The sequence below is a fragment of the Tenrec ecaudatus genome, chromosome 1, assembly GCF_050624435.1.
Source record: "Tenrec ecaudatus isolate mTenEca1 chromosome 1, mTenEca1.hap1, whole genome shotgun sequence".
Lineage (NCBI taxonomy): Eukaryota > Metazoa > Chordata > Mammalia > Afrosoricida > Tenrecidae > Tenrec > Tenrec ecaudatus.
The window spans coordinates 246966607-246983917 of NC_134530.1; the positions used below are offsets into that span (position 1 = coordinate 246966607).

Sequence of the window (17311 nt, forward strand, 5' to 3'; positions counted from 1 at the left end):
ATGGAGTGTGATAAGAACTGTATGCGCCCCAATGAAATGATTAAAAAAAAAAAGAACCTAGGTTTTCAGAGAAAAATATTCTCAATAACCAAGCACCAAATTTCTAACAGTGATTATTTATGGAAAGGAGAATGTTTTTATTCTGTATCATTTATTTCTGTGGTACATAAATTCTTTAAAATAAATATGAAGTTTTAAATTTTACAATGAAAATGCGTATTAAAAATGTCAATGCAAAAGTTTGTTACATCTAATCATCTTTGTTTGTTTAATTTATCTCACTGTTTGTCATTGCTTTTGAGAATACACACAACAGAACTTACACCAACTCGACAATTTCTTCATATACAATTCAGTGATGTCGGTCATATTTTTCAAGTCATACAACCATTCTCAGCCTCCTTTAATGAAGTTGATACCTCCACCATTAATAAGATGGTTGCCGTATATAAATGCAGCTTCCTGTCTAACTGTTCCAGCCGCTGCTACCAATCCGATTGTACGCTGGCAGCTTTTGAGAAGCACAATGCTCAAGGCAGACGCCTGCATTACTCAAGCCAGCCCACTCTGGTTCAGCAGCACTGGTGATGGCGTCCTTCAGTGCTCGGAGGCCAACCAAAAGATCCGACAGCGGTTCAAAGCCACCAGCTGCCCCAAGAAAACGACGTGGCCATCAGAATCGGTAAAGCTGGCAGTCTTGGAAACCCTATGTGGCAATTTTACTCTGTACTTAAATTCAATGCAAAGGAGTTTTTTGTTGTTATTATTTACTGTGTGATATTAAGATTATTTCAGGGCAATTGCTTTAGCCAGGATTTCATCCAGTTTTAACAATTCCGGAAAGCTTGGATTCCGAAATTCTGTTGTATATATATGTTCCCCCTTTTAACAAGCATTCTCCCATAGACTCTTTGGTAAAAATACTCAAAGTATCCCCAGGCCCCATTTGGTTCTTCTGATCTCATGGCAAAGGAGCTAGTTATAAATGCTTGCATACAGTCACATATGCCATATTCTCCCACTATTCTAGACTCTCCTTCCTCTATTGATCCAGGTGAACAGAAACAAATTGGTGCACCTTCCAAAGTTTATGGTACGTTTGTAAGACCTCAGGCACAACACAGCAAACCAGGAAGTAGAGCAGAACCACTAAACACACTATGAGGTCCAATAGGTCTTTTGTTGTTAAGTTTTTGAAGTTACCTAGATAATAACTGGATGTATGTTTTCTCAAGATTCTGCCAGTCAGAAACGTATCTTTTCCTTTTATATGAAAAGGGCTTTTCATTTTTATGAGGTCCCAGTTATTTGTCTTTTGTTGTTCATACTTTTGTTATCTATTAAATAATCCAATGTTAAAAAGTTAGGTTTGGTAGCCTTGCCCTTATATTTCTTGTAAGAATTGGGGGCTTTAGTTTTCACATTGAGGTGCTTTAACTCCTTTTAGTTTGTTTTCTGAATGACATAAGCATGAATCCTGTTTCCTTTTTTCTGCATGTGGAAATACAATTTTTCTAGTGCCATTTTTATCGAAGAAGCATTTCTTCCCTCATTGAATGGGCTTAGCACCCTGGTAAAAAAAAGTCAGCTGACCCTATATGTGTGAGTTTATTTTTTGTCTCTCAATTCTATTCCATTGGTCTATACATCTAAGTTGCAATTTTTTGTAGGTACAAATAAGCTACAGCATTATGAAGTGATGGCAACAAATCCCTTCCCCTTAAAATCAACTACAATGCAGAGCAAAACTTTAAAAATATATATATATTTTTTTTAATTCAGCAATCTGAATATCAACCAAAGACAAGAATAAGATCAACCAAAACCAACAGCATTATTCATGAGACTACTAAGCTTCAGGTAAGACCTGCCTTAAGTCTCCCATTGCCTTCAGTGCAACCAGGGAACTCTGCTAGGCTGAGTTCCTACCAGAGTGGAGGCAAGACTGGTGGTTTCACTGGCGATCTGACAAGGAGGATCAGGAGACTTGGTGAGCTCTTTGCATGTCTGAGTTTGATCACAAGTACAGAAGAATCTGTGGGAGCCTGAGAAAAAGAAAAAGCCAACCTGTCCCTGACAACAGCTGAAGTTTTCATGCATTTCCCAGACTACACACAGACTTACTGGACTGGCCTTCAGGGCTTGAGGACAATCTCTCCCCAATATTGGGGGAACCATAAGCTATGCAGACGTAGGAACTGAGGTGTAACAATAATCACAAAACCAACAAAACTGTGCAAAGACCTCAGTGACCACACCCTGTTATTAGGGAGAAAGATTTCATAGATTTAGTCAAAGCAAATTACTAATGAAAGAAAAATAAAGAAATGAGAAAAATTAGAACCACCAGCATCTATAAAGAAAGTAGTTGGGAGTCCAGAGTTTCTATAACATATTATGTAAAATATCTAGTATTCATAAAAAAAAAGAATCAAGGGATATGCAAATAAACCGGAAGCATGATTCTTGCTCATGAGAATAAAGAGCCATTGAAATGATGAGTGCCCCTGATATTGAACTAAAATTTCAAAGCAGCTCTTGCAAATATGTTGAAAGAAGCCATGTTGAGAGAATTAAAGTACGATAACAATGACTCAAAGCATGGAGTCTCAACAGAGATTCAGACATTTTTAACAACAAGCAGATAGGAATTCTAGTGTTGAAAGGATAACCAAGTGGAAAACTCACTAGAGGGGTTCAACAGCACATCTGAGACAGCTGAAAGAAGACTCAATGAGTTTTAAGGTGGACCAATGGACCAAATAAAAGAAGAGATGAACAACTAAAAAGGGCACCCAATGGTTAAACACAGCACACAAAACCCAAATGGGCAAACTGAAAAGCAGCAGCCTGGGTTCTACTTGTGACTCCACCACTTTCTTTCCACTGTTTCATTCTTGAGTAAAGAGTCTAACTCGCCTAATTTTCCATGAATAAGAGAAGAAGCAGCTATGACTGTCACAACTGAGAGGGAAGCGTAGGTGGTTTTCTCTATCATTTTTCAATAATACAAGTATTGTTCTTTCAATAGAAAACATTCAATAAGGATTGAACAACTCAGGAAACCTTATGCAAATTGGAGGCACTCATATATCAATCACAGAATTAGACAATGAAAGTAGCAATTTTTTGTTATTTTAGTCATACTATGCAAATTCAATCATCTCATGGTCAAAAAAGATATGAACCAATAGTTTTACTGCCTCTTTTACTCTAATCATTAAGTGATTTAAGATTACAAAAAATTATTTTGCTTTGTATATTTTAAAAAGCAGTTATTATTAATTATTACCTCCGGAAATTCTGAATGGTTAGGTCTGAGATAGGGCCTAGGAAGATTTTGTTTGTTTGATTGTTTTTAATTCCTTTAGCTTAGAGAACACTTTACTGAAAATGTCAAATAATTCAATAGAAATTATGTGTGCAAATAAACTGGTGGTCAAGTAAGTCACCGGTATCCCATCAATTCAAAACAGAGTCAATCAAAACTGAATATTGCCATTATTTTATTACTAAAATCTGAAAAGTGAATTACCAAGACAGAAAAAATAGCAAGTTATAAATAATGTAACACTTTTCTTCCTCTTCTCCCTTTCGCAGGACTCCTCTTCACTGACAGCAGCAGCTCCTTGGCTGGTAAACACACACCCTGTTCTCCATTTTCACTACCAGTTGCCCTTCTTCTTTCTGGCCACCCACTTCATTACTCCCTGCATAACTGGTTAAAATACACATACTAGAAGGAAGTCTAATTCAAGAGTTCATCAACACTGATCATAAAACATATTCAATTATTGGCGAACATGTTCAATGACTTTTGTTTTATTGCTTATTAACCTTTTCTATAGAGGACTAACAATGATCAAAAAAAATAATCAAAGTAAGTCATTGAATGTTTAACTTACCTGTGGATCTGGGTAATCTTCCATATTTGAATCATCAAAATCACTGTCAGAATTCCTTAGAAAAGGGAAAGAAAAAAAAGATTTAGGGTTTTTCTCTAAATAAAAATATGAACCAAAACAAGAAGATAAACTGAGGCAAAACTGTATGATTAAGAATTCAGGTTTTGGAACACAGATTTCTAAAAATTATTTCAAGTAACTGCAGAACTGCTACTATTTAATACATTTGTATGGAAAGTAATTACCAACCCTCCTCATCACTGCTACATGACAGGGTAGACCTAGCCCCGTGATTTCTGAAACGGTAACTTCACAGGATCAGAAAGTTTCCTCTATTTCCTCAGGAGAGGCTAGTGCTTTTAACTACTGACCTTGTGGTTAGCAGCCCAACTTGCTACCACTTTTTACAAACCAAATTTTCCTGATAAAATCATCTACATGAATACTATAATCTTTATTTAAAATAAGTTATCATTTTTAACCTATTCAGTTCAATCAATATTAGTTAAGGAAATTTTTAATCAGTGGGATCAAGATGGATTCATTCAACCATGTGAAAAAAGTTTTATGCCCTAAAAATAAATCATGGTCTACAAACAAAATTAATTCCAAGTGGAAGAAGTATAAAAAAGGGGGGGGGAGTAGTGAAACATAAAGAAATAGGAAAAAAAGGCCAAGTGGCTATATATTCTTGTGATCGATGTCCTTCCATGCTTGCCAGTAGAAACAGAGTTGACTCGCCTGCATACTGCAAGTTGCTAACAAGCCGTCCTCAAATCTTGCGTGCCCGTCCTTCTTCTTGTAGGCCAGCATCTCAAAGTATGGTGAAAGGGTGTAACTCTAATGCACACCTTTCCCGATTGCTCTGTTTCACACAACTGCCTCTTGGTTCGAGGATAGGCTCCACAGAAGCACAAGGAAGTGTTCTGGAATTCCCATTCTTCACAATATTATCCATAGTTTGTTATGAGCCACACATTTAAATGTCTTTACAGTCAATGAAACACAAGTAAACATCTTTTTGGCATTCTCTGTTTTCAGTCAAGATCTGCCTGACATCAGCAATGATACTCTCATGCCCTACCCTGCATAGCTGTTGTTTACATTGAGGAAATCAGTGGTTCTACAAAATTCTATCAAGTGATCGACAGCTTCTTTTTTATTACCAAGACTACTGACCCTTCATCTTGTTTCCAACTTTCACATTCCAATTGCCAAAAACTATCAATGCAACTTGATTGTGTATTTGATCAATTTCAGACTGAAGAAATTAGTGGAATTTCTTCAGTACTAGCTTTAGTGGTTGGTATTAAATCTGAATAATAGTCGTATTAACTGGGTTTCCTTGTAGACATAAAGATATTATTCTATTGCTTATTGATTCTATCAAGGTAGATCTTGAAATATTCTTTGTAATGAATGCAGTGCCATTGCTCTTGAATTTGTCATTCCACCCATATAGTAAGTCTGATTCTCCAAATCAAAATCACCAAAACCAGTCTATTTCACTTCACTAATGCCTAGGTACAGACTTTTATGTGTTCTGTTTTATTTTTGACAACTTACCCTTTCCTAGATTCATATTCCATATATTCTACATTGCAGTTGTTAGCTGATGCTTGCCGAGCTGTCGCATCATTTTTACTCATGCGTCATCACCAAACAGACGTCCCCACAGCTTTAGTCCATCAACGATAGCATCATGGGCAACTCTACTCTGCTGAGGCAGCTCTTCCCTGGTACCATTTTGAATGCCTTCCAACCTGAGGGGCTCACCCCCCAGCACTCCAGCTTACAGAGCTTCCCTGTGATTCCTAAGGCTTCAGTGGCTAACCCTTCCACAGCAGACCGCGCAGTCCTTGCGCCTATCTGTTCTCAGACTGGAAGCTCCACGGAAACCTGTCCACCCTGGGCCGTCCTGCCGATGTTCAAAACACCAGTGGCGGAACTGCTAGCCTCACTGCAGCGAGTAAGCCACCACAGAACAGCAAACCAACAGATGGCAGCGCTGTCACGTTGGCAAAGGTTAAACAACCGTACAACTAGGATAAGGGCACAGAGACATGAACACAGTACCGCTACTGTGCTGGATTAGCCGATGACAAAGTTGGCATTCTTGCCACAGAAAAGCAGGTTCTCTGTCTCCTACCCTAGAACACAGGCAGACTCGGTGACAGCTCTGACACCAAAACATGACCTAAGGTACACTGTGCACTTCCCAGTTTGGTCTGCAGCTGCTTCTCCTTTCTTGTTTGGGAACTTCCATCCTTAGAGTTCGCAAGTCTGACTTCCATATAGAAAGGCAAGAGCCCCGCTGACTCCAGCTTTCCACCAATCCCAGAAAAATAATAAGCAAATAAGTAAAGATACCTCAAATCCTGCAGACCAGTCACTAACTGAATGCCACCAAGTGACCCAGGTCTACACTATGTGCACTATGTAGACCAGAATCAGCCAGCTGGTGGCTATCAGCAGTCTTAACTCATAAATCATGAGTTATAATTAAACAGATGTTGTTGGAAGCCACTGATTGCAGTGTTATCCGTACTGTTTGGAATGTAGCAACAGATAATCAGAACACTGTGTAGAATTCTAGCCAAAAGCCAATGTGGCTGCGTACAGAAGAACCCGTGTTCTTAGAGAAAGGGACTTCCCGAGGCGCTTGCATAGGTGTGAGCAAGGACTCCCTGCGATCACTGTGATAGAAATGGAGTGCCTATTATTGAAGTGGCCAAGAATAATGCTCCAGAGCACCTTGAGACCTGGCTTCTTAGCTACTTTTGCTCTTGCAACTGGCCAAGGCAGTAAATTCACTTGGACTCTCAAGAAACAAAAGCATGATCTGTTGGGATAACACCTACCAGAGGTTCAAGTTAATCATTTCCCTTAGGTGGTGAGTTTCATTGTCAACAGCAATACTGACAGAGGACTAATAGCCTAGAAAAGGAACTTGCTCCTTTACTTAAAGAACTTTGACAAGTTGTGGAAGTTTCTTAACTGAGCAGTAGTCTCAATGCGTACCTTGTCTTCATTAGACAGACACGATATCAACTCGGCATTCTCTAGACCACAATAATACCTGTATCAGTGTACTCAAGAAAGGGCCCTCTTTCTCACTTTATACTTAAAGAAAGATCCTATGGATGTAACTGCTAATGACTGAATGCTCTATTTCCTTGTTTAGGGTCTGAATTTTGTGACATCTAAGAATACCACAAAAAACGTTCCACTTGCCACAGTTCCCATGGCATTAAGTCTTGTCACCAAATGTGGATGAGCTTCTCATCAGCACTCGGAAAACAAAATGATAGAATTATCCATGTGAACCATCAAGTGCTCCCTATTGGAAAATATGCCCAGGCCTGCAGAAGGAAGCAGACCCTTCTTAGGACATACTTTTCTTCGTATTACATTTGACTTCTTGATATTAAATGTGAATCAAAGGACAGCAAAATAAAGTCAGTACAATCACTTAAAATAAAAAAGATTAATACATACTAATAAAAATAACAAATATTTGGAAACGAAAACCACATGGGTCAAAGATGTTGTACAGAAAGTTTTTTAACTGAGTGATATAAAAATATAACTAAATTTATGGGATGTATCAAAAGCAGTACTGGGGAAAATACTAAGACTTTTGATGTTAGAAAAAAGGTCTAAATTAATCATCTATGCTTCCTTATCTTTTTTCTGCTTCTTTCTTACAGTGCTAGAAGTACAATGTAGGTCTAAAATAAAATGGAAGAAAATAATAATGATAACCACAGAAATCAACAACTTTGAAGTCAGCAAATTGACAAACCAAGAGATAGTTAGATAAAAAGAGAAAAAAGAGATTGCAAGTCACCAACATCAAGAATGAAAAGAGTAAGAAAATATTGTGAACTACTTTCTGCCAACAAATTGTACATCTTAAATAGACACATTTATTTGAAAATACAGGTTATCAACACTGACACTGAAGAAAATCTGTAGAGCTCTATGTCCACTTTGGGAATTACATTAGTTATTAAAAACCTACTCCCCCCAAACCAATTATAGTTGAAAGGCCTAATGAACCATATGAAGTCCTGCCTCCACAACCATGAGAGCAGGAGAACTATGTGGTTTCTCGCTTCCGTTGCTGAGCCTATGAAAGGGATCACAATAGGAAGTTCTGGACAGAGTAGGAGAAAAATATGCAACAAAGCCCAAATTTATAAAAATGCTCACTTACGACCCGATATAGACTAGTAGGAGTTGCCAGAGTATGACCCTTAGATAGCCTTCAAGCCTGGACTCAGCACTCACGTAGCTAAATATGCAGCCAAGCAACAACAGACCCGAATGAGGAATGCATTCCTTAGGGCACTGGTCTCAACCTTCCTAATGCCGTGACTCGTTAATGCAGCTCCTCATGTTGTAGTGACCCTCAACCGTAACATTATTTTCATTACTACTTCATAACTGTCATTTTGCTAGTTGTGAATCATAATGTAAATATCGATACGCAGGATGAATTAGGTGACCCCTGGGAAAGGGTCATTTGACCCCCCCCAAAGGGGTTGGAACCCACAGGTTAAGAACCACTGCCTTAAGAATAATTAACCACACACAGGGCCAAAAGTGTAGCATTTGACCCAGGGTAAAACTCAGAGGGCAGAGAGGGATAGGAAAGAAAGAGAAATAGAAATGGCAAACACAGAGGCAAAGTGAGATGAATACTCTTAACACTGGGAATTGCAAGTAATGTTGCAAAACAAAATGCATACAAATTGTTGAATGGAAGCAACAAAGCCCACATGGAAGAAGCACACCAGCCTGTGGGAAGGGATCAGGTATCAAAGAACAAAATCATATCATTGTGTGCTCACCTCCCCTATACAACTGCTGAAGACAAATGGGTGCATAAGCAAATGTGGTGAAGAAAGTTCATGATGCCGGCTATCAAAAGATATAGCGTCTGGGGTTTTAAAGGCTTGAAGGTAAACAAGCAGCCATCTAGCTCAGAAGGAACAAAGCCCACATGGAAGAAGCACACCAGCCTGTGTGATCACGAGGTGCCGAGGGATCAGGTACCAGGCATCAAAGAACAAACAAAATCATATAATTGTGAATGATGGGGAGTACAGATTGGGGACCCAAGACTCATCTGTAGGCAACTGGACATCCCCTTACGGAAGGGTCACGGGGAGGAGACGAGCCAGTCACGGTAAAGTGTAGCAACGATGAAACATACAACTTTCTTCTAGTTCCTAAATGCTTCCTCCCCACCCACTATCATGATCCCAAGTCTACCTTACAAATCTTGCTAGACCAGAATGTTTACACTGGTATGGATAGGAACTGGAAACACAGGGAATCCAGGACAGATGATCCCTTTAGGACCAGTGGTGAGAGCGGCGATACCAAGAGGGTGAAGGGAGGGTGGGGCAGAAAAGGGGAACTGATTACAAGGATTTACATATAACATCCTCCGTGGGGGATGGACAACAGAAAAGTGGGTGAAGAGAGATGTCAGACAGTGTCAGATATGAGTGAATAATAATTTATAGATTATCAAGGGTTCATGAGGGAGGGGAAAATGGGGAGGAAGGGGGAAAAAGTGAGGAGCTGTGCCCGGCTATCAAGAGATAGTGTCTGGGGTCTTAAAGGCTTGAAGGTGAACAAGCGGCCATCTAGGTCAGAAGCAAAAAAGCCCACATGGAAGAAGCACACCAGCCAGTGCGATCACGAGGTGCCAAAGGGACCAGGTATAAGGCATACAAAAAAAAAAAGATGTATGTATATCTATATGTGTGTATGTATATATATAGATATATATACCATATTGAATGAAGAGGGAAGAGCAGAGTGGAGACCCAAGGCTCAAGTGTCGGCCACTGGAGATCCCCTCATAGAGGGGTTTAGGAGAGGAGATGGGTCAGTCAGGGTGCCATGTAGTACCGATGAAGAACACAGCTTTCCCCCAGATCCTGGATGCTTCCTCCCCCCAACTAGCATGATCCGAATTCTACCTTGCAAGACTGGATAGGGCAGAGGTTGTACACATGGGGGCTGGAGGCACAGGGAATCCAGGGTATATGATACCTTCAGGACCAAGGGCATGAGGGGCGATGCTGGGAGAGTGGAGGGTGAGAGGGTTGGAAATGGGGAACTGATTACAAGGATCTACATGTGACCTCCTCCCTGGGACAGGGGCGGCACAGAAGGGGGGGAAGGGAGACTCTGGATAGGGCAAGACATGACAAAATAACAATGTATAAATTACCAAGGTCATATGAAGGAGGGGGGAGAGGGGAGGGAGGGGAAAAAAAAAGAGGACCTGATGCAAAGGGCTTTAAGTGGAGAGCAAATGCTTTGAGAATGATTGGGGCAGGGAATGTGCGGATGTGCTTTATACAATTGATGTATGTATATGTATGGATTGTGATAAGAGTTGTATGAGCCCCTAATAAAATGTTTTAAAAAAAAAGTGAGGAGCTGATGATGCCAGGGACTTACATGGAGAGCAAATGTTTTGAGACTGATGAGGGTAATGAATGTACAAATGTGCTTTACACAACTGATGTATGTATGGATTGTGATAAGAGTTCTATGAGCCCCCAATCAATAAAATGATTTTAAAAACAAAATAAATTGTTGAATTGGAAAACCAATTTGTCTAAGATTCCAAATTATAAAAAGATATAAAATCCTTCCAAAATGAAAAATCCAGGGGTGGATTAATTCCAGAAGAATACTAACAGTCAAAACAAAACCACAACCAAACCCCGGATGGTGTAAGATATGACAAAATAATAATAATTTATAAACTATCAAGGGCTTAAGAGGGAGGGGGGAGCGGGGAGGGAGGGGAAAATGAGGAGCTGATGCCAAGGGCTCAAGTAGAAAGCAAATGTTTTGAGAATGATGATGGCAACAAATATACAAATGTGCTCAACACAATGGATGTATGTATGAATTGTGATAAGAGTTGTATCACAATAAAAAAAAACCCACAACCAAAAAAGCCCCCACTAACATTACACATTAGCAAACTGAATCTAGCCATATGTACCAGATATACTCGTGTGTAGGCTGAGTTTTTCAGCACATTTTTAATGCAGTTTTTGTGATAAAATTAGGTGCCTCGGCTGATATTCAATTCAGCTTATACTCGAATATTTATGGTAAAAGGACCAAGAAGGGTTTATTCCAGGAATGCAAGTGTTTTAACACTCAAAAACCAATGGAATTTATCAAACTAGTAGAGCAGAAGGATACTGCCTTAAGATCACTCAGTGCTCCACAGGGAAAGAGGGACCAGACTCCAACCCAGTGCCGCAAGGTGTGAAGGCAACATTCCGCCGTGGAGTAGGGAACCAGTGGAGAGGTCTGGGAGGCTGGCCCCAGTAACAAAGATTAAGTGGATGCCTGCCCCTCCCACCACAAGAATTTGTTTCAAAGGACAACATTGATTCTGCAGCTCTGGGAGAGGGACATATCTGATCAGAGCACACGGGAGCAGATGAAGGGGGAGGAGGAGAGAGTGGAACACAGCCTGGCCCACCAGGCCGTGAGGATGATGTTCCTGAGTAGAGCAGCCAGTCCACAGAGAGGACAACGCAGCTGGCCCCACTATGAGACATGATGCCCCTCACTGACCCATGGCCCTGCAGGGGACAGCACCAGAGACACAGTGTGGGAATTGCACCTGACCTGATCCCACCACACCGAGGCAAAGCACTGGGGGAGTGGAGCGGAACAGCAAGGGAATGGAGCGGCAAGGTCCCCAGGGAAGGTTGAAAGTGGACTTTGGGGCCAGGGCGTGGTGCCCCAACAGACTGGACTGGAAAACACTCCTAAATGCCAACAAACGATCCTTGAACTAACTACAAGCTTTTCTTTCTTATGTGTTTTGTTTTGTTGTCAGTGGTTTCTTGTTGTTGTTTTCATGTATACTGTTGCTTTGTTTTCCTCTGTCTTGTTTTTGTGCATGTTATTATCTCCACAGTCTGTCTAAATACGAAAGGCTAGATGAACTATCTGGAGGAAAAACAACGGGACCGACAGTTCCAGGGGGACTTGGGATAGGGGGAGGTGGGGGGTAAGGAAGTACTGTTAACAAACCCAGGGACAAGGGAACAATAACAACATGGGATCCAAATTGGTGGTGAGGTGGGAGTGGCAGGCCTGGTAGGGAATGATCAAGGGTAAGGTAAAGTAAGGAAGAGGTATAGCTGTAACCCAGGTTGGGACAGAGCATGACAGTGGAGCAGGAGGAAAGTCAAGGGAAATAGAGGAAAGAGCTAGGAGTCAAAGGGCATTTATAGAGGTCTAGACAAAGACATGTACATGCAAATATATATATGAGGATGGGGAAATAGATCTATGTGGCAATATTTATAAGTTTAGTATTAAGGTGGCAGAAGGACCTTGGGCCTCTACTCAAGCACTCCCTCAATGCATGATACTTTCTTCTATTAAATTGGCATTCTATGATGCTCACCGTCCTGACACAACTGCTGAAGCCAAAGCGGGTGAACAGCAAATGTGGTGAAGAAAGCTGATGGTGCCCCGCTATCAAAAGAGATAGTATCTGGGGTCTTAAAGGCTTGAAGATAAACAAGCGGCCATCTAGCTCAGAAGCAACAAAGCCCACATGGAAGAAGCACACCAGCCTGTGTGATCACATGGTTCCGAAGGGATCAGTTATTAGACATCAAAGAACAAAAAAATCACATCATTGGGTGCACACCTTCAGGACACGATCACTGAGGACAAACGGGTGCATAAGCAAATGTGGCGAAGAAAGCTGATGGTGCCTGGCTATCAAAAGAGATAGTGTCTGGGGTCTTAAAGGCTTGAAGGTAAACAAGCGGCCATCTAGTTCAGAAGCAACAAAGCCCACATGGAAGAAGCACACCAGCCTGTGCGATCATGTGGTGTCGAAGGGATCAGGTATAAGGCATCATAAAAAAAAAAATCTTACCATAGTGAATGAAGCGGGAAGTGCAGAGTGGAGACCCAAAGCCCATTTGTTGGCCACTGGAGATCCCCTCACAGAGGGGTCTAGAGGAGGAGATGAGTCAGTCAGGGTGCGACGTAGCACCGATGAAGAATAGAGCTTTCCTCCAGTTCTTAAATGCTTCCTCACCCCCACTATCATGATCCGAATTCTACTTTGCAAGTCTGAATAGAGTAGAGTTTGTACGCTGGTGCATATAGGAACTGGAGGCATAGGGAATCCAGGGTGGATGATACCTTCAGGACCAGGGGTGTGAGGGGCAATATTGGGAGGGTAGAGGGTGAGTTGGTTGGAAAGGGGGACCCAATTACAAGGATCTACATGTGACCTCTTCCCTGGGGGATGGACAAAAGAAAAGGGGGTAAAGGGGGACGCCGGATAGGACAAGATATGACAAAATAACAATTTATAAATTACCAAGGGCTTATGAGGGAGGGGCAGCGGGGAGGGAGGGGAAAAAAGAGGACTTGATGCAAAGGGCATAAGTGGAGAGCAAATGCTTTGAAAATGATTAGGGCAAAGAATATACAGATGTGCTTTATACAAGTGATGTATATACATGTGTGGATTGTGATAAGAGTTGTATGAGTCCCTGATAAAAGGTTTAGAAATAAATAAATAAAAATACGGTGGAGATGTTAGTTATATTACTTGTTTGTTGATTTCTGAAGGATCATGATTTTAAAATATCTGTAATAAAAATAATTTAAGTATAAAAAAAATAAATTAAAAAAAAAAGATCACTCAGTGGGTGCATAAAATCCATAGGACAACACCTACTCATGCAACACCTACTCATGATAAAAACCCTCAGAGAATTAGGGATATTACGAAATAGCCTTAACCCGAGAAAGGGCATCTATCTATGCAAAAAACCTAAAATATATAAATAAATAACCTGGTGCAACATCACCCTGAAGGTAAAAACTGAATAGTTTCCCCTGGGTGGTACAAACATAAAATGGTCAATAAATACAGAAACAGATTTTTAACAGCATTAGTCATTAGGGAAATACATGTTAAAACCATAACGAGTTATCTCTACATACCCACTAGAGGAACCATATCAGAGTCCCTGGGTGGTAATAGTTAACCTCCGGGCTGCTGGTCCAAACCCAGAGGTACCCTAGAAGCTTGGGCCATCTGCTTCTGAAAGGGCCCGGCCTTGAAACCCGTGGAGAGCAGTTCTACTCCACACAACACCTGAGTCAGAGTAGACGTGCCAGCAACCACACCACGTGCTCACCGGAGCTGAGACAAGTTTCACCAGCACTGCGAAAGGAAAGGTAAAAGGGGCACACACGCCAATCATATGCAGCTGTCGTTGTTACCCAGCGACTCCACCCCTCAGCAATGACTCAGAGAAACGGAAGCATGGGCCACACGAAGACCTGTACATCAAGGCTCCTCATGGCAACTTCGTTCGAAAATCGATTGTGATGGTCACTGCACAATTCTTCTTACTACATTTAAACTACTGAAACGTATGACATGTGAATTATTTGACCATAAAACTGTTCAAGTGAAAAAGAGATTTTTTACAGCCCCAGAATGTGAAAAAGCCCGTGTTCAATAGATAAATGGCCCAATAGTGGCACATGCACACATACACAACAATAAAAATCAAAGAACTGATACACACAACATGGATACATACCAAAATCACAATGATGAATGAAACAATCTAGATTTGAACACCACTTATTATACGATTCTATCTATATAAAATTAATGAATAGGAACAAACACTGCCTGGTCTCCCGGGTGGGGGGGGAAATGCATGAAAGGACACTAAGGAAGCTTCTGGAAATAATGGAATATTCTGTATTATTCCTTGATTTAACCCAGGGATGTGGTCCCTTCAATTGATTCCTCACTGCTTGCCAACTACGTTTCCTTCCTTGGAGCAATGCCAAGAAGTGAGAGCCACTCTCGTGGCCCTGCCTCCCTTTCCCAATAGGGACCGTCAGCCTACCCTTGCTCACAACCCACTGCCACTCAATCACTTCATCTTCGCTTTAGATTAACACCGAGGTTACTGAATGCTAAGGTCGGACATTACTAAATAATGCTTATTTCGACTACCAATTTAGCCCGAGTAAACTAAGAGCTGAACCAGGAGAGTCTTCCTCAGTTCAGTGTCCACTTAGGACCTGGAGACATTTTCAATGAAAGCCTTCATATTTTTCCTCTAGACTTCCAATGTGTGGGCCAAACGACACTGCTTCTGAAAGTTGTCTCTGATCCAGCTTTTCAAATTACTTTTCCAACCCCGCTTTGATACTGAAATGCCAATGTGTGTTTCAGAATCTCTGCAGCTGAGGGCAGCAGGGTCGGTGCTGGTCACCGGCCGGAGCTTGAGCTCCTGCTGTGACCTCCTCACCAGGCAGAGCTGCGCACAGCTCGTAGCTTTAGCTTTCTTCCGACCTTTTCAGCCCAGTCTCTGCACTGGATTTTCCCTCGCCTCACTTTCTAATGACGTCTATCTATAGCAGACCTACTTTGGTGGAGCCGTTCAAAGACGTGGGCGGGGGGCTGTGGTAAGAGAGGTCACGGAATCAAGGTCACCTGCCCTACAAATTTGCTGCTCCTGCAAGGTCACGATTCTGAGGACCTGGGCCTGGAGAGCAGCAAGCTCACGTTCAGGAGCATAGATCGGCGCAGTTTCCTCATTCCCCAGCACCACTGTCTTTAGTGGGGATTCTTCTTGAGATAGGGGTAGTAAGAGACATGGCTGCTTGGGGGCTTCCCTGAAGGACGGTCATCCTGAAAGGGATGGCTTGCAGCGACTTCCGTCCTTGTTGGAACGCTCTACTTTCCTTCTTTGGCTGCTCGATGGTTGGGATTCTATGATGTGGAACTTCTGAACACGACATCAGACGCAAACTGGAATCAATTTTCCTCACAATTCTTCGAGATGAACCAGATGGCTTCCCAAGACCAAAGTATTGACTGTATGTTTACTAAAATTTGGTGAAACACTATCTTAACCTACTAAAATTTGTTGAAACTGATTGGTGCTTAACCCAGCCATGCATTTAAAGTGGTCAGTGTCTCCATTTCAAATATTAGAAGTGAACATAGCAGTAAGCACATGGTCTATAACGCACAACTTGCCACAAGATAGCCGGTGCCTTCCTTGGGCCTCAGACCCTCAGCTGGCCTGTCCCCTGTACTGTTCCTACAGTGAGAGCATCAGCGTCCACATGCCTTTGAAAGGGCTTCAAAGAGCCTCTGGAAAAACTCCATTAGCCTTAATTCCATTTTCTATGAACTTTTTGAACCCTCCTTGTCTGTCAAACTCATCAAATTTATACCTTAAAAATGTAGAGTTCATTGTATCTCAATGTATTTTTAAAACAAACTCGGTCACAGGAACTGGAACGTTTTCTGTGCTTGGCCTTCGATGAGGGCACAGAAAACAAAGATAATGAGGGCCTGCAAGCAAGTGTGCCTAGCCCTTCCATCGCAGCAGGTAAGGCTGATGACCAATAGCCATGAGGTCGGAGCGAACGAAACACCAAGGAACAAATTAAGAAAGACCTAAGAAAGCCAATAGAAATTCAACTGACTCTTGAAGGCTGAGTTAGAGTTTGGAAAGAGGAAAAGAGCATTCCGAGTACAGAAAGCACCTGCGTGAGCACACAGTGACGGAGAGATTTGCCTTCTTAGGGAACACGGCTGACGCGAGGCTTGGATTGCCGAGGAAAGGGTTCCGCAGAACTGGATGAGCAAGGAGCAGCATCAAACATTTCGCAAGGGGAACAGAATGTGATCGGCCTCGTGGTTTAGAATGAACATTCCCTATAATCCTACTTACCCATTATCCTCTCCACCTTGTCTTGATCTTTTTGCTAGATGTTCATCTTCTAGTTCTGCTAGATCATTAAGGCCTTTCTCATTACTAATTAAATTAAACACTGGAATGAAAAGAAAACTGCCATGAGCTCAATTATTTCTGTAGCATCAATGACCATTTAACAGGAAGAAACTCACATTTCTCGACCTGAATCCGAAAAGCATTTCTTTTCCTTCGACCATAGTCTATACTGAAAAAAAAAAGAAAAAAAAAGTTTAGTACCGAGGTCTCCATCAATATTTCCCCACTAGCATCAATTTACAAGAATCACATAAATTTGCATCAAAAATTAAGCATGTCACAGTACTCACCCTGACCACAAGCCGATTTTCAAAATGACTATGTTTATATTTTCGTGATTCTGATTTTTTTTTTTTTTTTTTTTTTTCAAAAAACCCCTTGTTTCTATTGAGAAATTCCGACTCACATACAGCTGGCCCTGTGAGTTTCCAAGACAGTAACTTTTCACAGGAGTAGAAAGCCTCAGCTTTCTCCAGTGGAGTGGCTGGTCGTTTCGAATCACTGACCCAGCTATTATATTAGAAGGCCAACCCA

At 41.4% G+C, this 17311-nt stretch overlaps 1 protein-coding gene across 2 annotated transcripts in view; it reads right to left on the bottom strand.

Annotated features, from left to right (window-relative positions):
- NVL (nuclear VCP like) overlaps positions 1-17311 on the bottom strand; it is a 157360-nt gene that overhangs the window by 128249 nt on the left and 11800 nt on the right. For both annotated transcript variants that reach the window (XM_075530690.1, XM_075530682.1), the window contains exons 3-5: positions 16894-16946; positions 16718-16817; positions 3906-3960 (exon numbers count right to left, since the gene is read on the bottom strand). In XM_075530690.1, the coding sequence (XP_075386805.1) occupies positions 3906-3960; positions 16718-16817; positions 16894-16946 (208 nt within the window). The remainder of the gene's footprint in view (positions 1-3905; positions 3961-16717; positions 16818-16893; positions 16947-17311) is intronic.